At 50.3% G+C, this 23994-nt stretch overlaps 1 protein-coding gene across 1 annotated transcript in view; it reads right to left on the bottom strand.

Moving 5' to 3' along the window:
* Positions 1 to 8203, bottom strand: part of LOC110140923 (piezo-type mechanosensitive ion channel component 2) — a 225108-nt gene extending 216905 nt beyond the window's left edge. Inside the window, 1 exon segment of the mRNA XM_070464537.1 lies at positions 8075 to 8203. Coding sequence (XP_070320638.1) covers positions 8075 to 8138 — 64 coding nt within the window. The 5' untranslated portion in view covers positions 8139 to 8203.
* Positions 8204 to 23994: the final 15791 nt, after the last annotated feature.

The following is a 23994-nucleotide window of genomic DNA, read 5'->3' as shown; positions in this document are numbered from 1 at the left end:
GCTCTGAGCAATGCTCTGAGCTAGCTAGTTTTCCCCACACCCCCAGAGAGATCATGCTCTATGACTAACAACTTGGTTTATAAGGGAAATCACTGAAGAACAGAGAGGTTAAGCATTTTGATCAATGTCACACAGCTAGTATGACAGGCCAAGATCGGTATCTAAAACATTCAGACTTTAGAACCCGGGCATTTCCCCTTAGACATCAGAAACCATACACTACAAATAAGAGAAGGAGGAAGAGAAAGAATTTCTGGGTTCTTTCCTGTGTAAGAAACTAGCCCTGAGAAGATGTGTGTCTTTTGATACTAGAGCTCTTCTTGGTGAACCCCCAAATGCCCAGGGGCATTCTAATCCCCTAAAAATAGCTATGACATCTCACCCTGCATCCATACCCCACACTGTCTCATTCACCTGAGATGCCCATCCCGCCCCAGCTGGGTGACAGGAGGGTAACAAGCTGATTGAATAAATCACATAAACACAAGGATGAGAAACTGCTGTCTTATTTTTCCACAAATACCTACCCTTTAAATGAAGGAATTTTGGCTCACACAAATGTATCACGAGCTGAGCAGAAGCACAGGGACCCCCTCCTCGAGGTGGGCACCTCTCTGCAGGGAGCAGCTCCCTGAGTTTTCCTGGCGTCCGGAATCCAGAACCGCCACTCAGAGGCTCCACGACCAATAGCTGGGCCAGAGCCAGCTCTGTGTTTCCCCCTAGTTTTCCCCACACCCCCAGACCCTTCCACACAGGTTCCTCAAGCTCCTGTCTGTATAAACTGGGGGTCTCGGGCGACCCCTTTGGAGGTTAGAGAGCCTCCTCTGAGTCACAGTCTGGCCCTCACATGTGGGAGCCGCTGGAATTCCAGCCTAGAAGCCGAGGGCGGAGTTCCGCGTAGACAAATCCGCAGTCTGCAGGCACCTAAGCCACCCTCCCCGCAGGAGGCAGAGACCGACATCTGGACACGTATCCCCCGTCTCTCCTTCTCACCCCTGTGGCAGAAGCACCTTCCCTGATTCTCAACTGAGCTCACAGCAGCCCAAACGAAGATTCACTCCCCAGGCTCCCATGCAGTCAGAGGTGAATGATGTTACCAAGGTCAGGCTACTGAACTGTGAACAGCAGTGAGTCACGTGACCTCCAGGCTGTATCCTAGGAGGGTGGGGAAGGGGTCCCTCCTGTGCGTCCTCCTTCTGTCCTCCAGCTGGACATGGACGTGCGACCAGTAACTTGAACCCCGGGAATGGATGCAACTCCTGTGGGAGAACAGAGCGCTGACCACTGCCCTGGACCATCTCTGGGAGCACAGAGAGCTTGCGCACTTCATCCTGACAGTTGTATGCGGGGAAGAACGTTCATTCATCTCAGCCTCAATACCCTGCTAACCTACATTGACAAGAGGACGTGTCTTTGCTTAGAACGGACTGAAAGGGCCATCTGTCACCTAAAGAAAGCATCTCCTGGCTTCAAGCCAGGCCTGTGCACCTGCTGGGCCGAGGCCACGCCTGGTGGAGGGGGTGGGCGTGGCCATAGGGCCCTGGGTGACTTGCTGCGCTGAGGTTGGGCTGTGATGGGCAGGAGGAAAGCTCAAGGTCTCTGGACTACAGAGTAGATTGGGGAAAGGGGTGGAAGGCTTCCAACAGTGGAAGGCACGTGGCTTAGCACACGGGAAGGATGGACAGAGCCCAAGAGGCCAAGACAGAGACTTGAGGCTCCCTGGCACTGCAGGACACACAGGGTGTGAACACAGGTGATGCTTCAGGCAGCTAGGGTGAAAGGGCAAAGACAAACATAGATGGAGATCTGTGGACCTGATGTGTGATCTCGACAGCACTGGACAGTTTTGGGCGGTGGTACCCAGTGTCTCATCAGAAATGCACAGGGTCAGCAGTGGAGGAAAGCTTGTGCTGAGCACAGGGGAGGTGTCTGCAGGGCAAGGATGGGAGGCCTGGCAGTGATGGAATCAAGTCTAAGGGTAGGGAAGGGGCAGTTCAAAGGGGGAGAATCCCCTGAGTTTGGTCACAGAGTGAATAACTCCCTATGAGAGAGGTGGAGGCTCAGCAAAACCTCCATCACCATCCCCAGCCCCCCATGACTGGTGAAATCACCACAGGAAACCAGGACTAACTACATGGATACACAGGTTTGTTCTTTTTAATGAAAAGTGTGGAAAACTTGAAACTCATATAAAGTTGAATATCCTGCCATCCTGTTGCACTGTATGTAGTCTCTCAGTCATGTTCAACTCTTTGTGACCCCATGGACTGCAGCCCACCAGGCTCCTCTGTCCACGGAATTCTCCAGGCAAGAATACTGGAGTGGGTTGTCATGCCCTCCTCCAGGGGATCTTCCCAACCCAAGGATCAAACCCAGGTCTCCCGCATTGCAGTGGATTCTTTACCATCTGAGCCACCAGGAAAGCCCAAGAATACTGGAGTGGGTAGCCTATCCTTTCTCCAGGGGATCTTTCACGACCCAGGAATTGAACCAAGGTCTCTTGCACTGCAGGCAGATTCTTTGCCAGCTAAGCTTGCAAAGGGAAGCCCCATAATATTATAGTTTAATGCAAAAGTATGACCACCAGCAAAGCCGAAAAGAAGAATCCAACAATAGCTTATGAATCAGAACTAGCACCATCCCACACAATGAAAGGAGGAAGATAAAAATCTGTATATTCTGCAGGAGACTAGAAAAACATTTTAAAATTGCTAGTATACTTAGGTGCTTTAATCAACCAATAAATAGGAAGATGCAAATTTGTATGTTATCATTTTTAAATTCCCATTAGATAATTATTGGACAGTTCAAAAATTATGAAATTGCTAAAACTGTATGTCTGATGTGCTCTTTATACAGACACTTAGCATGTGGTCTTCTCATTTTCTTGATCTTGCCGAGTCTGAGTGAGTCTAAAAGGCCATGCAAGGGGCTGGTGAAAATGACAAGCTTCCTCTAGGTTTATTTCTTACAGCCAAATATTTTTTAAGTGTTTGCCAATTCAACCTTGTGTCTAGCCTCCATTCAATCAGATATTTGCTTTATTTTGTTGACCTGATTCCTCATCCTCAAAACAACTGTTTATATCTGCAAATCTTACAAAAGTTAGTTTTACATTCTATACATCATATCATCATATGTTTCTTTAATCAAGCACTCATTAAATATCTGGCTACACCTACACTATTCTAAGTTCTCCTGGACATTTATGGAAAAGTTATAATGTGATATACATGCTGTTACTATGCAACTTAATAAACAAATAACTTGTAGTAGCATGGGATCTAAAAGGGAAAAGGCCATGTAAACACAAATAAAGGAAAAACATAAGATCACATTAAAGGCTATGAAGATGGTGGTATAGCATCAGGAAGACAAAAGTAAACTGTCGGTACAGTTCTGAGAGAATCTATTATTTAATCAGAATGTGACGCAGATTACAGACTTCTAAACAAACTGGCAGAAAAGTCCTGATTATTAGAAATCTTCCTGCCACACACAAACCAACTTTCATCGGAATAATCTGGCTCTAGATTTCGGTACCAAACTGTTTTCCTACAAATCCTATTTACACAGCCCAGGCTCCTATGACTCATGTCGCCACCTGTTAGTCTGTTAACTTCTGCCTGCATCTCCCTCACGCCTTCCTGCCACTCTCCTCACAAAGGCAGCCAGGATCCCTCCCTCTAGGAGCACCTGCAGTGTGTTAGGTGTTACCCAGGATGTGCAGGGCACACTCTCTCACAACTAACCAAGGAGGGAAGTGTTCATATCGCCAATGTGCAGAAAGAAGACAAAAACAAACAGGCCGAACCAGCTCTGTGATCAGAGGCGAGATCTGAATTGAGGTATCTAAAACTGTGGAGTCACCAAACCCTCTTCCCCAAAGTTATCTCTGATGATGAGCAAGGCGCACACAGCCGGTAGAGGGACAGACCAGTGACAATCTGTGGGGTGGACACATGGCTCCAGCTTTCACTGCCCAGCTAACAAAATCCTCTTGCCTGCCTATGTTTATGAAATATTTTATTTTAGGTTTAAGCTATATATTCCTGATCCTTTTCACTGGCACTCTTGTCCTTGCTGAAAGTAATAAATAGTATCTACCTGTCTAAGCTTCAGAAGGTATGACAGAAAAAGAAAGCGATTTCAAACTCCCAAAGCTCCCTTCATCAGCTGAGACCTCCTCCTCCATCTAAGAGCTACAGCAGAGGCAAGGGGGAGACCTTGCTCAGGCTTCACTGGTAATTTTTGGAGTATGTGTAAATGTGGCTGCAAAATGACACATGCTGCAGGGGAAATATATTACACAATAGAGAGGAAATTACATTCAGATACGGCCACATGCATGCATATTCCAAAAGTGACTCCATGGTTTTGCTCACTTTAAGCCAACTATCTCTAAAGGAAATTTTGGAGATTCTCGCTAGCTTTGGAGATTATCCAAGTGGGACTTGCCTGAAGAGCGCTAACTGGTTGGTTGATTCTTTTCATAACTAACAGTCTCCCATATGGCTCTGGTCACTTCATTTAGGGGCATCATAAGTTCATGGTGCCCTGTGGCTCTGCCCCTCCTGGGCCAATCTGTTCCGTCCAAGCCAGGCTCCCCCAAAAATAACATTAAGTCAGCTCTTCCAGGAAAGACATGAGGAGACTCCAGGCAACAGCAAGCAAGACGGAACGAGTGGTCAGCAGCATGCCAACCAGCTCCCAGTCCTGGAATGGACTCAACCATAGACTTAGAGTTGAGTCGGATGGTAGAGTCAGGCTAAAAGATAACAAACATAAAAACATTTCTAAAGTGCTCAACGGTGACCAGATATTATTATAATTATTAAAGACTGCATAATATCATGGAAGGGTTTATCTAGGTTCTCCTTCATGTATAGTTTGAGGAAAAATAATCAGGGTGGCTACTCAAGCAGTCACAGACAATTTTGGAGATCTTCAATATGTTCATTTACTATTGATGTAGGAAAACCTGTCACTGGATGTCTACTTTGGATGCTAAACAACATATTACATCATACTGTATTATATTACATTATGCTACGTTATGGTTTTGTTCTGCTTTAAACACTCAAGAGCCACCTAACGCTGGCTTGAAAGAGGACTGATTTCACTTATTGTTTCTCTGCAAATTTCTTTTACAGGAAAAGAAAGAACTCTTAAAACATCAGATTAAGCACAATGGCAGTTAATGTTTAGCATCCATCCTTGGGGGAAGAGAGGTGGACATCCATCTGCAGAAACATTACAACATGGATGGTGGAGGGGTGGATAAGAGACAAAGGCCTGAGCTTCTGCAAAGGCTTGGCTTTAAAGACTGCCTCTGCCAGTTACAAAAATAGATGACTAAAACGTAAAAATCGATTCTAATGGCAAGCCGATCACTGCACTCTCCATGTCCAGGATATTAGGGAAATCTGAATATTTGATTTAGTAGCACCCTGGGAGCCGGGGAGCCTGAAAACCCTCCAATAACCTTGAAAACACCCACTTCCTGTAGTAGAGAACTGAATGCCTACATTAGGCAACACCCACCCAGCAGCCTCTCGTCCAGCAGTTAAAGGACAAAGACTAGAAGGCGCGCACCAGCCGTCGCAAGTGGGTTTTATTTCCTCACCAAGCGGTGAGGGGTGAGTGGCGGGAGTCAGTGCTCTGGTCCTCCCAGGAGCTGGCTCTCATCCAGGCGGTGGGGCAGGCTGGGGGATGGGGCGGAGGTCTGAGGTCCGAGGTCCCAGTCCTTCCCCTTCCTCCCCGGGGGAAGGGGAGCAACAAGAGATAACCTAAAGCCCCACCCAGCGCAAGCAGCCCGCCCCCACACACAGTCACTTTCGCACGCCCCAGGTGCGCAGCCACACACACACACACACACGCGCGCGCGCGCGCGCGCGCACACACACACACACACACACACACACACACACACACACTCGCACACCCTGGGTTCCCCTCCCTGCACCCGGAAGGCGGAGGGAATCCTGAGAATTGGGCTGGAAAGGGAAGGCGGCGAGGCTGGAGCCAGGATGCTGGACTGCGGGCGGCCTGGGCGGCCTCGGCTCCGGGACGCCGCTCTCCTGCCGGGAAGGTCGGGGACCCGCGGGGCGCACGTGCGAGTCTCCGCCCCTATCGAGCCTGGCTGGGCCCCCGTGCGCCCCCGGCGGGGCTGAGGGGCGCTGGGAGGAGGCCAGGGGAGGGACGAAGCGGCCCCGAACGATGACGGGATCCCACCCGCACGACCATTGTCCCCGCTCCTCCAGGCGCCCCAGGGAGCATGTGGCTAGAGCCTTGAGCCTCGGGCTCCAAAGCTGGAAAGTGCGCGGTGACCGGCCCTCGAGGGCGCAAAGCTATAACCGTCCCGCAGAAGCGTTTTGCGGTGTAGACCCTCAAGATGAGTTGGAATGACGCGACCCCACCCCAGAGGCCGCGGACTTCCAGAGGAAGCCGGCGGGCTCTGCAGCTGCCAAGTTCAGCGCGAGGTCGCCGGCCATCAGCGAGTAATCACTGCTGTCCTGTCGCTCTGCTAGGTGTGCGTCGCAGGTAACCACCGGCAGTCCCCAGGAGCTACCACCCCTCCGAGCCTGGGGGGGCGGAAGGGACAGGGAGGTGGGGCCGGAGGGACGGCGCAGGCTGCGGCAGAGCCACTCCCCACCTCACTGACTACCACGAATCGGCCCCACACCGAAAGCCCCCGCTAAAGCCGGGCGCGGTGTCAGGCCCTGCAGAGACACGCAGTCCCTGGACAGGACGCGACCTGCGAAGCAGCCGCACAGTGTCCCTGATCGATTTCTCAAAGGCTCTATTCTTCCCAAATTCAAGCAAACTGGCAGGGACAGACGCCCACAGGAGCTTCGTGGGAGCCGCGCTCCTCGCCGGCAGAGCGATGCTCAAGGACAAATACGCCCACAGAAGGGTCCTGCTGGGAAACTCGAGTGGCAAAGAGGCCGCGGCCGCCTCCGCGCTGGCCCCTCCTCCTGCCCAGGGACCAGGCCTCTCGCCTCTCTGGGAGTCTTCTCGGTTTTCCGCGCAGGTTTCTTGTGTGTTAGTACTCGGCCACATAATCCCCCCAGGAGCTGGGGTCAGCCCTCAGGAAACCCTCCCAAGCCCTCTTCCGATTACGTCCCCACTTAACACAGGTGTGACCCTGATCCTCCACCTCTGGCAAAATGGACAAAGGTGGCTTTTTCCGCATGGGTCTGGCTCTCATTGCAAACGCAATTGCTACTTGCTAAGACGAGTCCTCTTTTCTAGTTCCGGTGGGAACAGGTGAGGGTTAGGAGCCCACAGTCACCTCAGCGGGGTTCAGTGTGGCACCTCTACTAGAGGAGACACTGGGTACCTCTCACTCCAAGCCCGCGCCCCGCGGGTGTCTTTAGACCTGAAGGCGGGTGGCTTTTCACGCCCTACCGGCCACATAAAAAGTGAGATCCTTGCCTGGGAATCCGGGAGGCTCCTTCTGGCCTCGCTTAAACCTCGGAGTCCCAGCGCAGCTACAGATCCGTCTGGACCGCGCAGGAGCGGAGCTGGGCCTCCGTGTCCGCAGCCTCGTAGGGGCTTTTGTGTGAGTAAAGCCAGAAACTTCAGGGCACCACTTGCCTGCGCGACCCGAGTCCGTCCCAGGAGCTGGGACACGGGACGGGGCAAAGGTGGCCTAGAAACCCTCTGGATGCATCGAGTGTCCTGCGTCCAGGGACAGGGGGAGGGTGCTCTTGTTCAAATCTGGGAAGGGGTCTACAACTACCTTCCAGGCGGATTCGCATCCATTGTGCACGAGTCAGCACTCCACAAAAATTTCCGTGTGTAGTAAACTCAGCTCCGTCTCCAGCACTGGCCGAGCCGGCTGCCCGGACTGTGCAGGGCGACGGTTAAGACTCTGATCATGCAGACCCCGTTCGTGCGCCCCAGAGCGAGAATTGAAAAGTGCCGGGCTTCGGCACCCAGACCGCGGAGCTGACTCCCCGAACCGGGTCTCGGGCCCTCGAGCTGGTGATCCGGGTTTGCTCTGAAGCCCGCCCCCTTCCCAGAAGCCCCCTCCCCTCCCCTGGACCCTCGGAGAGCGGGAAATACTCACCTACTGCCAGGCAAATGGGGAGCAGCAGCCTGAAGACGAGCCCGCACACCACTTCCGAGGCCATCGCGTCGGTCCCGCGAGTCCGAGCAGAGGGTCTCTAGCACTGGGGTTCCAAGCCCATGCCCGCCTAGGGCCTCCTGCGGCCGGCGGCTCGCAGCCGCCCGGGCATCGCCTCGACTAGAGCCGCGGCGCCGTGCGCCCCGAGGGCGCGCTCTCCGCTTTCCCGGCCTCGCCTCTCCGATCTCCCGGCCGCCGCTCACCAGGCCCTACGAAGCCCCCTCGTCGGGCGCCCGACCTCTCACGGCCGGCCCATTCAGTGTGAACTCCCCGAAGGTACAGGAGGTTTCTGCAGCGGGTGCCGGAGGCCGGAGCTGGGGACCTGGCACTTCGAGAGGGTCCCGCGAGGCGGCGCGGCGAGAGAAGGGGAGAGGAGGGCGTGCTGTCCTTTCGGCGGCTCCCGGGATGTCGCTCGCGGTCAGCGGGGAGCCTTCTCCGTGGAGTCTTCTCAGAATAGAGGTGACGGCGTGGCCCTCGTTCGACCTGAGCTCCCGGAGCGGCCCTGGCCCCGAGCGGCCCCGCTGTGGCTCCCTCAGCGGTCTTCGGTTCAGCCTCTGCGCCCCCGGGCTTCGGGCCGGAGACAGCGGGGCGCGGGCGCCCGGACTCGCGTAACCATTCCCGCCTGCTCGGGGCTCCCTGACCGGTGGGCAGAGGGGCGCGCGAGGGGGCAGCCTCCACTCGCTCCTCCTCGGCCTCGACTTAAAGGAATAAAATGAAAAACGAACGCCGCCCGGCGGCCAGCGCGCCCCCGCCCCGCGCGATGCAGCCTCGCCCTGGCGGCGCAGCCCCGGCTCCGGGCGGGCGCGCACTTCTCCACCTTCAATGAAACTTTCGAAGCCGCGCTCGCGGACGGGCGTGCGCGCCGGCCAATGGGAGGCGACTCGGGGCGGTGCGGGGTCCCGCCCCTGGACCGCTGGAGGCGGGCGCGAGGCCCGAGTGCGGGGACCCAGCGCAGGCAACCCCCAGCCTGCGAGTGATAGGCTTGGCGCGCTCGCTCCCGGACCCTCAGGGCCGCTGGGTCCAGTCGTTTTGCAGACTGAAGGAACCATCCGGTCCCCAAGGCGCGGCCCTGAGCTCACCCCCCGCCCGGGGAGTCCTTTAAGGCTCCAGGAATCGTGCACAGGCGACAGGAGAGCAGAAGTTGGCGCGACTGTCACTGTGCTAGGTCCACACGTGCCCACTTGCACGCACTGAGAGGAAGAAAAGCGGAATTCGTCCAGACCAGTATCCCTGCGCATTCTGAACGGAGCGAGAAGTTTCAGCTTTGACGGGGCACTGGGAAATCCTGGGTCTTTCCAAATTCATTGGGTCGTTGGGAAATCTGCGAGTGAACATAGGGATCAGACGCGCGCCCACTTAGTAGATTTTGGAGACGTCTTGTTTTTGCCTCAGGTTTGTTTGTTGCTTGTCGTGGCCCCTGGGAAGAGAGTATACTTATCTCTTCTCTACTCATAACTCCTGTTTTCTCTTTCTCTAGGTAAGATCTAGAGATACCTGGTTCTAGCTGGGAGATGCTCGTTTCTCAATTATCCAGCAGCTTTGTCACTGAGGGGACCCTGGAGACCTGAAACAGGTGATCTGACCTGTAGGGAGGACCCTTCAAAACTGGCATTTCCATCAGGAGGGCAGAGAGGCAAGAATTTGACTTCCACCAGCCTTCTGGGCTTGAACTGGTGTTTGATGATGGAGAAGTCTGCTGATGGAAATTTACACAAACCTTAGTTCTCTGTGATAACCAACAAGGTCTCCCTTTAGAGATACAATAAGCTTGCATTTTGAGCCCAGATTTCTTCACAAATTCCCGAGAAAGACAAATACACTGTGAACCAACACCTTTTTATGAAGCCGTGATACAGTCAGATCTTGCAAAGTCACACCAAAACAGACCATCCTTGTATTCTGGAACCCTCAAGAAGTTTCACCACCAGAACTCCAAATGTCAGTGTGCACTGCGCTAGGGCTAGAGAAGACAACAGGAACTTAAATTATCAGCAAATCATTGTCCTCTCCCAGGAATTGTGTTTTATAGAAGCCTGATGACAATCTGCACCTGTTTTCCAAGTCTAGCACTGTGATGCTCACAGGTGGTGTCCTCTGGTTCTCCCTCTCTCGAACTCTCTGATACAACTTGTTTTGGGGACCTAATTGGGAGGTCGCAAAGCCCTCCTGAATTTTGTGTAACATTGTGTCACCACATGAATCCTCAGTTTACTCTGAATATTTCGTCATGTTCTTGGTAGGTTTCCAACACTGTCTTTTTCTTGTTGTTGTTCAGTCACTAAGTCATGTCCAACTCTTTGTGACCCCATGGACTGCAGCACACCAGGCTTCCCTGTCCTTAGTTGCCTCCCAGAGTAACTCAAACTCATGTCCATTGAGTTGATGATGCCATCCAACCATCTGTCACCCCCTTCTCCTCCTGCCCTCAATCTTTCCCAGTATCAGTGTCTTGGAGCTTCAGCTTCAGCAACAACAGTCCTTCCAATGAATATTCAGGGTTGATTTCCTTTAGAACTGACTGATTTGATCTCCTCACAGTCCAAGGGACTCAAGAATGTTCTCCAATTCGAAAGCATCAATTCTTCAGCACTCAGCCTTCTTAATGGTCCAACTCTCACATCCATACATGACTACTGGAAAACCATGGCTTTGACTATGGCCTGTCCGATAGACAGGACCTAGACCTGTCTAGATGTCCTCTGAATCACTATCTCAGATACCTGGCTAGGAGAGGCACGATCTTCCCTAATCCACCTCCTACTTGTCCTGCCCCTCTGTGTACCAAGTTGACCATTTGGTCTTTAGAGACTTTAAGACCTGGATCCCACTTCTTTGTCCACCCACACATACAGTCAAGGAGTTTTAGTTGTCTGCATTTTACTAGAAGGTGTGCTCTCCCTGGCTGCATGCTGCAGGCACCTGGGATCTCTCCATTAAACCAAACCCTTGGTTTTGACTCTGACTTGTTCTCGGCCCCCACACCTGTGTACTTGGAAAAGCCAGGAGGTGGTGCTCAGGTGCGCAGTCGGAGGAGAGAACCACTCTCCTCATTCACATGTCAGAACTCCAGAAATAGACCATGGTTTTCAAAACTTGCCTCGCCCAAGCAACGCCACATTTCTGGAGCTGTATTTTCATACTGTGGTGACACAGGCCTGCACGGCAGTAGTCAGAGGTGTTGTCTTTACATGGGCTGTTTTACCCTAAAATTTCCCCAGTGTGAGGAGCAGTAGCTAATATCTAGACCGGCTGATTTTTAAGGATTTTCTGGCCCACAAGACACGGCTCCCCTTGGTCAGGAGCCCTGTTTGGCCAGCCACTTTCATCCTCCATCTGAGTATGATCTTGCCTGAAACCTGGCACAAGGTAGAAAATGCTTTAAGGAGAAAATCAACTCCATTGGATACTCATAAACACATTGTTTTGATATCTGATGAGCACCTAAAGGATATGACCCCAACTTTTGCCCACATGATGAATCAGGCACTGGTCACTCCAGGCGTCTCTGCATCCACATGGGTGGGTCATTACTGACACTTTAATGCCTTGGATTCCTCTTCCATACATTAAGGAAAGCAGTACACACTAGCTCATATGAAGTGCTACGTAGATGGAGAGAACCCTCAGAGATGCCTGGAGCACAGTTATCATCCGATGAACAGTAGCAGCTAATATTAGCATTCATGCTATTGCCATTGCTATTATTGAGAAACAAGAACTATTCCTGCATTTCTGAGGCTGTTATGCTAAAACACGATAACCTGCTCTGATACTCAGAAAGATGTCCTAGCCTCAATAACATGTTAAAAACTGCCCCCACCATCCACTGAGAGACATTCTCCTGAGTGTTTGAGATTTAGCCACAGAGAATATGGCACTATGGCTTCTGTGGGTTTTGTCTCGCCTGTGGGTTTCGTCTCACCTGTTTAGGCTTCATCTTTCTGAACTTGGTCCGATGCCCCCCAGTTGACAAAATCACTCGGAAACACCATCCTTGTCCCAAAGGCTAATTTTCTCTACTGTGCTCAAAATCAAACATGGAGTTAATAACCTTTTTCAGTCTCAAATGGTAACTTTACCAGTGTTTCCCAGAGGAGTATAAAAGTTGTCAACTTGGCATTTTCTTCTCCCAGTGAAATCTGCCAAGATCCATAGGCGCCATTGAGCCTGCAGAGAAAGTGGTGCCTCCAGCCAACTTAAGGCCCTCTTCTCCCATCAGTAATGTGTGTTCTGTCGACATATGTACTCACTTCATATTTTCAGAGATTCGCGTTTCTGTGTTTTCATTTGTAAGTCACAGTATTCGTCTAAAAGTGATTTTAGTTAGAAGCCACGTGGTTTTTGGCTCTTAAACTTGAAAAACTTGGAAGCAGAATGAAAGCCTGTCTTCTCTTTGCTAATATATTCTGTGGTTACATTTTTTAAGCTGTCAGTTTGATGTTTACAGCAGAAGTATTTTTAAGGTCTCCAAATTCCAAAAACCCAGACACCTTCTAATAATTTGTGGGAGGCATCATTGTGCTATGCTTCTTCTAAAAAAGTCTCCCCCAGGTGGTCTCCCCCACAGTCATCTACAGCAAAAATGAACCAAATCCCTATGTGTATTCCTGTTTCACCATCTGCAGCATCTGGCCCTTACCTGCCATCTTTCTGCGGGATGTACAGAAGTTTACACCTTGGCCCAAAGTGCAATTTTTGAGTTGTCATGTGGATTCAGAATCTGAAGCCAACTGCTGGTTTTGTGTCTGATGATCAAGAACTTTGAAAACTCAGCCAACTGACGTGTCCATGCCTTAGTTTTTCAATCAGATTTTAGGCTTTCAGGGCATGGGTGGAATTCCACCTACAAAGCAAGCTATGAAGCAGGCTATACAGCAAAATATTGTCTCCAAATTGTGTTCTGGTTACTTGTGCCCATTACACACACACACACACACACACACACACACACACAAATATCTATTACAGGGTAAGAAAGATCTCATATGAAAACACAGGAGCATGTACAATTCTATTTATTTTTGCAGGACTGACACATAAAGGAAGCAACTATGAATCTGTGGTGAAAGTGCTCTGTGGAGGCTGGTGACTCACCTTGGGCACTGGGGCCCAGATGGCTGACACTAAAACATGGGAACCACCATGTATTATTCACAGTCAACGCCAGGTTTCTGAGCAGATCTTTATCTCGGGATTGTTTAGCTGATTTCTGTGTCATTTCTCCTGAAGGCTTTAAAGAAGCTGAGGGCTTCATTTCATCCAGAAAAATTAAATTAAACTCTGGAAAGAGTCTAAAGGGAATTTGCGGAGCAATTTAGCAGTAAAACGTAGTCACTCAAAGCAAGTTACTAAACAAAAAATTTGCAAGTTTTTTTCTTTACTTGGATCCACTGAAACAGGAAAATTTTCCTCGTCTGTATTCTATAGACATTTATTAGTTAATAAATGCACATTTCAAAGTGACTTGGATTCCAGTTTCATTTCCTGGAACTCCATCAGGATTTCTTAAATGGTCTTTGAAATGTGAATATTCTTGGTGAGTCAAACTGATTTTCATTCTTGGCTCTTAAGATCTTTGGGATGTGTGTTTGTGTGGGGTGTGTACACGTTTGGGGAATGGCCAGTTCTAGTTACTGACGCTAGCCTACATTAGCTTGCAACCGGGACTGTCTCAGGCCCTTCAGGGACTAAGTCAGCACGTTCTGAGATTCCTTCACTTATTCTCCTGCAGCGCCACCTTTTGGCTAAAAGTATAATGAAAAAATACAAGTACGTAAAGCAAGCGATTAGGCACAACCAAAAACCCTCTCTTGCAGCCAGCAACAGACTGATGGGCTCAAACACGCAGCGGCACCTTCATGCAGAGACCATCCGGTAAAGACAGACATGAATCGATCACTGTAGATAGTTAAGGAAACCAGGCCCGAGCGCAGAGGACTGAGCGGGAGAATCAGGTACCACAGGAGAGTGTGGTGGTGAACCTCGTTTGTTCTCAGGGAGTTCAGGACAGATTTCTCCAGAAGGTGGTGCCTGCTGCACTTTGAAGGACGGCTGTGGATTCTGCAGAGTATAAGCTCCGTGAAGGCAAGAACTCTCTTCTGTTCATCGCTGCGTGGCTGGAACCTGAGACACGAGGTGGCCCAGAACAGACCCTGAGTAAATGCTTGTTAAACGAGTGAAGGACTTATCCAGGCAGGTAGAGAAGGAGCAGCAACCCAGGCAGGAAGAGCGGTCAGCGTCCTAGAGGCAGAGGGAGGACCACGTGGTCGATGACAGCAGGTCACAGTCTCCACTTTCCGCCAAAGGGGGACACCTGCAGCTCAACCAGATCATGCAGCTTTCAAGCCACATCCTCTGTCTTCTCTTTAATTCATTTGTAACAGTCATATTGTTGTTGCCGTTCACTCGCTCAGTTATGTCCAACTCTTTGCGACCCCGTGGACTGCAGCACACCAGGCTCGTCCCTGTCCTTCACTATCTCCTGGAGTTTGCTCAAACTCATGTCCATTGAGTCGGTGATGCCATCCAACCATCTCATCCTCTGTTGCCCCCTTCTCCTCCTGCTCTCAATCTTTCCCAGCATCAGGGTCTTTTCCAATGAGTCGGCTCTTCACATGAGCACCTACTAAGCACATGTGGAGCAACAGACACACCCAGCCATATTGTGGGCATGTTACAGGCACACTCAGGCATGTTAAAGGCATGTTACAGACACACTCAGGCATGTTACAGGCATGTCACAGGGGTGAGAACTGCAGCCACCGAAACCTGGGATTCGTGGGTCGACCGATGTCCACCCTCTGTGACTTGTTGCTCACGGCAGCCCTGTGACCCAGCCTGAGGTCAGTGTGGGAGGGCACTCAGGTAAGACTCAATCACTGACCACTTCTGGGAGATCCCAGCCCCCAGGGCACTGCAGCTCAGGCAAACTCTTGTGTGTGTTTAATTGACTTTCCTTTAATTCCTTCTACAGAAAGAGCATATTCATGTGTTCTCTGGGCTGTGGATACTGCAGCCTCTGAAAGGCTGATCTTCGGTCCAGAACTTACCCGTGTTCTCCACGACTTTTCAGCAGATAGACGGCATCGGCGGTTGTGAGCCCACAAGCAGAACAGACGTCATTGGCTCTGAAAAGCCCAGTCACGTTTCTCGATCGATCAGCACGAACATCTCTTCAGCTTGTCCAAGATTGCGATAAACATCATGGGTTTTGCCAAGATTCTTTTAGGTCCTTCAAACAAGTGCTTTGCTTGTTTGTTTGGAGATGTGAGAAAATGGTCCCTCTTACAAAAATAAATAAAAAACACTAGGCTCCTTCCCCCCAGTCTGAAGAGATTCGCTTCTGGATCAGAATCCCCTGGTGGAGAGGGGTCTGAACTCCCCTGCCCACAGCTACCTCAACGTTCAACTTTCCTTCCCTTCCTAACAGGGTAGGAAATGCCTCTTTAGATATTCTGTTTTTTAAAAAAAACTGAGAAAAGTGGACATCTTAAAAGCGAAACATGCTACAAAATTCAAAAGGAAGAAACCAGGAATGGTATAGGATGTGTTGAAATTCTTGGAACCGAGTTAGATGTCAGCTGACCCAACACCAAGGACGACACCTCGATACACAGCTGAGGGGAGGGGCATCACATCAAGTGCAGGACCCTCTAGGGGTGGGGGAGAGCTGTGCGTGGTCAGGTGGGTCCCCCACAGAGCCCCCCAGGAGGGAGTGGTGTACCTTCCCCGCAACCCCATCCAGCCCTTCCTCACCAACTGTGTGTCCAGGTGTCGTCTTCGGGATTGGGTCAGCCTACATTTAACTCAGTTCCAAAAATTCCAACCACTCATATGATGGAAGCCTGGGAAGAAGACAAGGGCAAAGGGGCTGGAAGAAGAAACCTGTGGCCAAGGGGGGAGTCGAATACCCTCGATTCCGTGTGTTCATGCACAGTTGGACGACATGCAGGTGAAGAGGTTGTGACTGTCTCCCTTTCCTTTGACTCCAAATTGGGCTTTTCACCCCACTTCCTGGCTCATGTGGCACCTTGGCTGGGCAGGTGGACCTCTCTAGGTGTCATGGCAAGCGTGGAGCAGAGTCAGGATCCATCTTCACCAAGATGGTGGCACTTGTGTCCTCGTGGGCAAGCACAGTGTGCAGGCCTGGGCTCAGCCCTTGGGCCCCAGAGATGCAGCTCCGCATGGTCTGCTCATCATGGACCCGCCTGTCAGTGCTGGGATGCAGGGTTTCGACCATCCTGGAGAATCCTGGGGAAGGAGCAGCCCACTGTGCAGTGATGTCTCCCTGCCTCCGGCCTGAGCTCAGGTAGGCACACCTGCCAGAGTTGGCACTGCCGCCTGGCTGCCTGCCCTCCCTTCTCCTCCAGAGTCTCCTCCTCTCTTCCTTCCTGTGGGAGCAGGGGGTTGATTCCAGGAGGCCCTCTCAGCCTCCACAGTAGAAAAACAAGATGTGTGTTGGGGGCGTGGAGGGGATTTGAAGTTAAACAGACCTACCTTCAAACCCCAGCTTGTGCACTTCCAAGCTGCCGAACATGGCAGTTGCTTAAAATGACGTGTTTTTCTTTCTGAAACAAACAAAACAAAAAAATAATGAAGGTGAAGTGTGGCCAGTGGGGATGCTCAGTTCACCACCTGTGTGGAAAGCAAGGATCCAGCCACTCAGGTAAATGGCCCCTGGAAAGAACCAGGGTCCAGCCTCTTTCCCAGAAATGGTGCAGAGTGAGGAGGCGTCACCCAGACCTCGGGCTACAAGGATGATACCTGGCACCCTCGGTTCCTTTCCATTAAAAGCTCAGGGTGCTTCTGAGACATTATCTCATGAGTTTGCAATTCATTCCTGGGAGTTAGGTAGGAAGGGAGCCAGACAAGTTTCTAACCCGAAGCTTTACTCAGAGCCGAAGATTGAAATGCCCTATCTGCCAGTAGATGCACCTTCTGGGCACAGAAACACTGCTACTCAGATCACACACAGGGAAAGTCAATGTGCCGATGAAGGTAACACACATCTTCCACAATGTACGTGTTGTAACAAAAGTCTTCCTCCTTGATTGATGGATGATGGCAGTGTCTAGAGGGTTTTGCTCCCAGAAGCACAGTGGGAGATTCATGCCCACCCAGGTACTGAGTTGTTGCAGATGTGAGCTTCCTGCCTGGGCACCAGGCTGTGATGGAGCATGATTGCCTTTTGAGAGCTCACTGTACAATGAACCCCAAAGTGATAGAGCCAGAAATCTTCAGTCCCCTCAAATACACAAGATAAGCAGCAGTCAACATGACCCCACTGACCTGACTGAAGATACTAACACATCTAAACAACATGCCAGCTAAACAGAACAGACACATATGGAGGGCGAGGAGCAATTCATCCCCGTGACCAGATAAACTCTGTGCCGTGAAACAGGAGGGGCGCTCAATACCGTCAGTAGCTGGTCCCATTAGCAAGGCAGTTCCTAGAGGGAATGTCTCCCTGGATGGTAGCTTTTGGCACAAGGATGCAGAGGTAAACATGAAATCCCCAGGCTCACAAGTCTGGGAAATGCCTGTCGGGCCTGGGTGAGTCTGGGCAGAGAGCAGAGCCTGTGGGGAAGAAGACGGCCTCACGGAGCAGAACCTGGAGGTGGGGGCGGGGGAGGTTCTGCTACAAGGGCTTGGCCAAGGGGGGCCCTCGGGAGAAGAGGGGAAAGGGAGCAGCTGGGCACGGGGAAGATGTAAGGAAGGCTGGGGACTCATACAGCCCAGCTTGCACCTTGAATTTGGCATCAACCATTCAGATGAGGAAGAACACCGTGGACCGGCAAGAAAAGACTAAGGGTGAGTTGTAGGCTGATTCGAAGACTCTCACACATATTGTTAAGTGAAAAAACAAAGGGCGGAATGTACCTATAGAATGACCTGTTCTGTGTATAGAAGTGGGCCAAATAATAGCTGAGTCATATTTACAATAAAATAACCCAAATGATTCACAAGTACAAATAGAGGGTGCTGCTAAGTGTATAGAGGTGGGGAGGGAGGTGGGAAGAACTGGATTGGAATTCTCAATATACCAGTTTTATGTTGTTTGGATTCTTGAGTCACATAAACTTATCACATAAATAAATTCTACTAAACAAAAACCATTAAATGTATTTTAAAATTGTATATAAGATCATATTTTAGTAAATTCTACAACAATGTAGTTCAGTTTAACAATGGATAAGAGCATACACTGTTAAGTGAAAAACACAAGGTATAGAACAGTTAATTTAGTGTCCAATCTTTTGTGAAAGGAAGGAGAGGAAGTGTGTGTATGTGTTTGCTTATTTATGTAAAAAAAAAAAATACAGATGGATCATCAGAAACTGAGAGCTTATGTGGGAGCAAGACTTCTTTGAGTGTAAATTTTAATATAATTTTGATATGTAAGTGGAACATATGAGTATTTTCTATATTCCAAAAAGAAAATTTTACATATCTCTTTTCAGTAGTAAATAATTCTAGAACATAGAAAAAACAGAAAAAAATAATAATTCTAGAACAATAGAAAAAAAATAGAAAACAGTGGTTTTCATCAAAAAGAAAATGCTCAATAATGCTTTGTTGATTTCAGACTATTCCCTTCTAGTATTGTTGAGTGCAGGTGACAAACTGCTCACAGGATTAGATTTTGAAACAAGTAAAGCAAAGTTAGTCACTCAGTCGTGTCCAACTCTTTGTGACCCCATGGACTGTAGCCCATGGCTCCTCTGTCTATGGAATTCTCCAGGCAAGAATACTGGAGTGGGTTGCCATTTCCTTCTCCAGGGGATCTTCCCAAGTTTGAGACAAGTATGTTGCAAGAATTTTTAGCCCTTAAAGTGCTGTGAAAGCAAAATGTCTTTTAATTTTAAAACAGTCTGTCCCTTTTCATATATGCATATTTTTTAAGTGACTCTAAAATTTAGGACTTTTCATGTCTCATAACTAAAGGAAAGCTTGTTCTGACTTTCAAAACTATAAAAAGTTGAAAAGATTAAGATTATCTTAAGGGTTGATGAAGTTTGTGAGAACTATGCAGCAATTTTGTGACAGAGCAGCCTGGAAGGCACCTAGGGTTTGGGTTAATTACAGAGCTATGGTATTTCACATCATACTTGCACAGTTTTGTAATTGTCTTGTGCTCTTCTGCAGCCAAGAAGAAAAGTAGAAAGCCGGTTTTCATCTCACTTTTTCCCAAAGAAAAGAGAAATACCACTACAACAGTGAGACCACTGTATTAAATTCACGTGAATTTGTAAATTCAGCAGATAAAGGAACTCTTCTGAGCTTTGACGCTCCCTGGCCACAAAATGTTCACCTAATTCTCCATCCCACTTTTTCTTTTCCTACCCCCGTTCTCCCTCTCTCTTCCTCCCTCATCCCAATTCACAGCTCTCACTATCAAAGTTCAAATTCAATGTCTCTGGAGCATCTTCAAAAATGGGAACTGGGGGAACAAAAGTGGCTGAGGCTGTGCCATGAGAGAAGATGACAGAGGGAAAGATTTCTGGGGGAATCAAAGATAGACGGTGCTACAGAGACACAGGAGTCAGTAAGCACAAGTTCACTGGCCAGCGCATTACCGGTCGCGTGGACCACTTGCAGTTTGCACGTAAGAGTGCAGCCCTGTGCTGCCCGCTCTCATCTCTCCTTCTGTGCTTCCACCCTCTGTCCCTCCCTCCTCTGTGACCCCACTGCCACTCTCAGTTCAAGCTGCAGCCACATGTGCTGCATGATATAGCATCGATACTGGAATCTCAGCCCATCCCTTCTCTGGCTCCTTTCACCCCCGAAGGTCCGACTGTGTCATTCAGAAGGGGAACGAGTGACCCCAGCCTAAGGAAGAGAGGCGGGAAGAAACCTTTGAAACTGCAGTGCCTAGAGAACGTCCTTTGGGTTCTCTATATGCGTGGCTACACTCAGTCCACTCAAGATACAGTCACCAACCTCTAACGCACTGACCCTATCTTCAACTGATGTTTTATAAGAAAACCCAGGCTTCAGTTGATGGATTAGGATTAACGTGATCTGCAAAGTAAAGAAAACCACACAGTCACCCCTGGTCCTGTTCTTGTGTTTAAGTCACACGGTGACTCTCCACACTGCCCTCCAGGCCTGCGAGCCCCAAGGAAGAGAGGCAGGCTCCCAACAGCCCCGAGCCCCACTGCGTTGGGCAGCCAACATCTTTAAGTTCAGCGCTTGGAACACAGATGGTCTTCATAAAATCTTACACCTGTAATAGTAGCTTGTGATGTGTGACCCAGGCCCCAGGCACGTCCTGGAATGTGCACCCTCTCCAGGAGAGTGGATACTCAGTGTCTCTTGGAAGGTTCGTGTTTCACAGGCTGTGCCGCTTGGCACATCCCGGGATGTTCTGGGGGAGTCCACCGCCTCCTCCCTCCACAGGCCTCTCAGGATCGCCAGCTGAAGAGATTCCCTGTGACTCAGACAGTCCTCCATCCCACACCTCCTGCAAAAACCATTAGGACTCAGCGCGAGGCTGAATAAAACTCCAGAGGATTGTCAGGTGATGACGCCTTTTTCCCTGATCGTCAGTCCTGGAATAACCTTGTCATTGTCCAGGTCAGGCAGCTCCCCCTGGAAGTGCCAAACAGGAGTTCCAGCCCGAAAAACAAAAACACTGGGCTGCCCCCTAGAAGGAACCCAAAAGGCCCTCCCCAAGGGAGTGAGGCCACAAAGCCTCCGACTGCCTGCCCCTGCGTCCTGTCCTCCTTCAGTCAGACACTTGGGTAACATTTGGCGTGTTCAGAGATGCTCCCTGAGCACCTACTGTGTCTTGGGCAGCCTCCTCCCCTCTATCCCCAACCAGCAGGTAATCTCACCTGCCCCCGACTCTGTGAGATGCCCTGTGTACCTTCTCATACACCTGTACCTGCCCTGCCCCACACTCAGCCCTAAACTCCTTCAAGGGGGCAGACTGTCTCATGTGATACAGGTAGTAGGTCCTCAGCCCGCAGTGGACACTCGAGGAAGAGCTACTAAGCAAAGGTCCACTGGACGGGGGCTCGTCAGCTCTCTGCTGGAAAAGAAGGTCAGAATAGTCTGCTTTGAGCTCTTCTTCTGTATCAGCCATGTGTTCAGAAATGCTTCTAGAAGACGACTTCTTCTAGTCCCAGCAACAGCTCTGCAGGACAGAAGCCAAGATTGCCTAGGGGAGCAGGGCAGGTAACTGGGATGAAAATCCATCCCTGGTGGCAGATACACCCCAAGGCTCCCCAAGGGGAAATAAAGGTGACCCACAGCCAGGGTGACCCCTCACTCTGACCCCTGCAAGACTGTAGTGGACTCAGGGCTGATGGGACATGAGGAAGAGGGTGACGGGTGTCCAGGCTGGGTAGTGAGGGGCTGAGGGAAATGAGGGTGAGCATCTGGCATCAGCACATCTTCAGGAAGATGCAGAGGGGGCTGGAGGACAAGGCCAGTCCTACGGTGGATGCCAGCCACCCTGGAAATGCCCTTTGAGGGAAAGTAGCCCACGGGCTCATGGACAGACAGGCTCACCCAGCTGCGGGTCAGGAGGATGATCCCAGCAGCAGTGGGATTGGCCCTGGAGATAGAATGTGGACCAGATTTAGTGAAAACTGGCAAAAAGATGGATGATTGGGGGCTGATGGGCAGAGAGGGAGAGGGCTGGTTGTAGAGGTAGAGGGGCCCTTGGCAAAGGACTAGATGAGCTTGAAGAGTAAATAAAGCAACATGGTCAGTACTGCTTTAGAAGAATGAGCTCGTATGTGCTTACCAGGCAACCTTCTCTTTAAGGTTATGGGTCAGAAGGCAGGCCGGGCGATGTCACAGGTCCCCCAGCTCATTGCTGCAGGACCCCTGGTGAAACCCCAGCCACCGAGCTTCCTGCTCCCCAGCCCCAATTGCCTGTCCCTTGTCAGGCTTCCCTCTGGCTGAATTAACCTCGAGAAGCCATCAGAAGACACAGGAAGAGGCATGGCGCCAGGTTCAGTGAGGACCATGGCCCCTGTCACTGATGGCAAGGCTGTGGCCAAACATGTATTGGTGATGGAGTCTTAAATTTAGGGAGTTTGATAGAATAAGTGCCCATCTGGAGTTTGAGAAGGAGACACAGTTGGGCTCAAGTGGCTCTCAACATAGGAAGGAACACAAACCCGGGTCAAGGAGCCTTTTCTGTGTGTCCAGAAGCCAGACGCCTTCCAGAAACGAGCTGCTGCCCCTGCAGGTGGCTGCTCAGGTCAGCGAGTGGCAGGTAATACCGGCTCCAAGCATTGGAAGCCGGGTGATTTGCAAAGCACCACTCGGAGCTCCCATCCAGGATGGAGGTCAGCAGGGGCACCTGCAGTGGGGTACCAGCTGCGGCCAGAGCCGGGGTTTTGCAGTCAGGCCAGCTGCCGTGAGGTGGGGCTCTCTCCAGCACCGGCTGCCTGCTGGGTGTGGGCACGCGGTCACTCCAACCTAGGCTGCCGTGTAGACAGATCCTGCAGAGTGAGGTTGGAACTCAAGGATGCCGGTGGTGCTAGTGGAGGTGGGGTGACGTCCAGACGACGACAATCTGTGGGGCTCCCCGCATGACAGAACCTTACAGACACAGGGAGGGCTTCGCAGATTTAAAAAAAAGAAAGGCATTCTCTTTTTGTGGTAATTGGGCAATCTGAATTTTTTTGTTGTTGTTTGAAACCTCACTTCTCTCTTTCTAGGGAATTCTTAAAAGAAGAGAAAGGTTTTGTTACCTGTGAAATAAAATCTTCCTGTCACAACACCTGTAGTTTAAGAGCAAATGGGAAAGAGAGAGAGACTGTAGAAGCCACCAGGACATGAGTTGGCCCAGGCTTTGTGAACAAGAAACCCACAGTTAAATACAAGAAGGAATTTCTGGCCCAGCCCCATGAAACATGCAACAAAACCCAGTGCTTAAATTCAGGCTGCTGACTCAACAGGGTGCAAAATTGAGTGGGCGCCATGACTGATGGTCCTGTCAAGCTCTCGGCGGTTTTGGGGTTTGTTTGGGGCATAGCACCTCAGAGCCCATAAGTCACTGCTACCAAAGGCTGCGGGTGTGGGGAGGGGCCTAAGACCCCCTCCAAGCACACAGACCTTCTTTGTTGAGCCCAGCAGATTTCATGGCAGCAAACTCTCAAGCTCTCATTCCTCTCTGATTTTACTTTAAATTTGACTCAGAAAAGAAAGAAATCAAACATTTTGCAGATCATTTTAGGCTCACTTGTCATCCAGACTTTGTTACAAAAAAAAAAAATTCATTTTCAAGGAACATAGTCAGTCAATTCAGTCACTCAGTCATGTCCCACTCTTTGTGACTTCTTGAACTGCAGCACGCCAGGCTTCCCTGTCCACCACCAGCTCCCAGAGCTTGCTCAAACTCATGTTCATGTTGGTGATGCCATCCAACCATCTCATCCTCTGTTGTCCCCTTCTCCTCCTGCCTTCAGTCTTTCCCAGCATCAGGGTCTTTTCCAATGAGATTGGTTCTTCACATCAGGTAGCCAAAGTATTGGAGCTTCAGCTTCAGCATCAGTCCTTCCAATGAATATTCAGGACTGATTTCCTTTAGAATTGACTGGTTTGATCTCCTTGCAGTCCAAGGGACTCTCAAGAGTCTTCTCCAACACCACAGTTCAAAAGCATCAATTCTTTGGCACTCAGCTTTCTTCAGAGTCCAGCTCTCACATCCATACATGACTACTGGAAAAACCATAGCTTTGACTAGGTGGACCTTTGTTGGCAAAGTAATGTCTCTGCTTTTTAATATGCTGTCTAGGTTGGTCATAGCTTTTCTTCCAAGGAGCAAGCATCTTTTAATTTCATGGCTGCAGTCACCATCTGCAGTGATTTTGGAGCCCAAGAAAATAAAGTCTCTCACT

Source organism: Odocoileus virginianus, unplaced genomic scaffold, assembly GCF_023699985.2.
Source record: "Odocoileus virginianus isolate 20LAN1187 ecotype Illinois unplaced genomic scaffold, Ovbor_1.2 Unplaced_Contig_27, whole genome shotgun sequence".
NCBI lineage: Eukaryota > Metazoa > Chordata > Mammalia > Artiodactyla > Cervidae > Odocoileus > Odocoileus virginianus.
The sequence above is the reverse complement of the archived record's forward strand: the minus strand, read 5'-3'. Positions and strand labels throughout refer to the sequence as shown.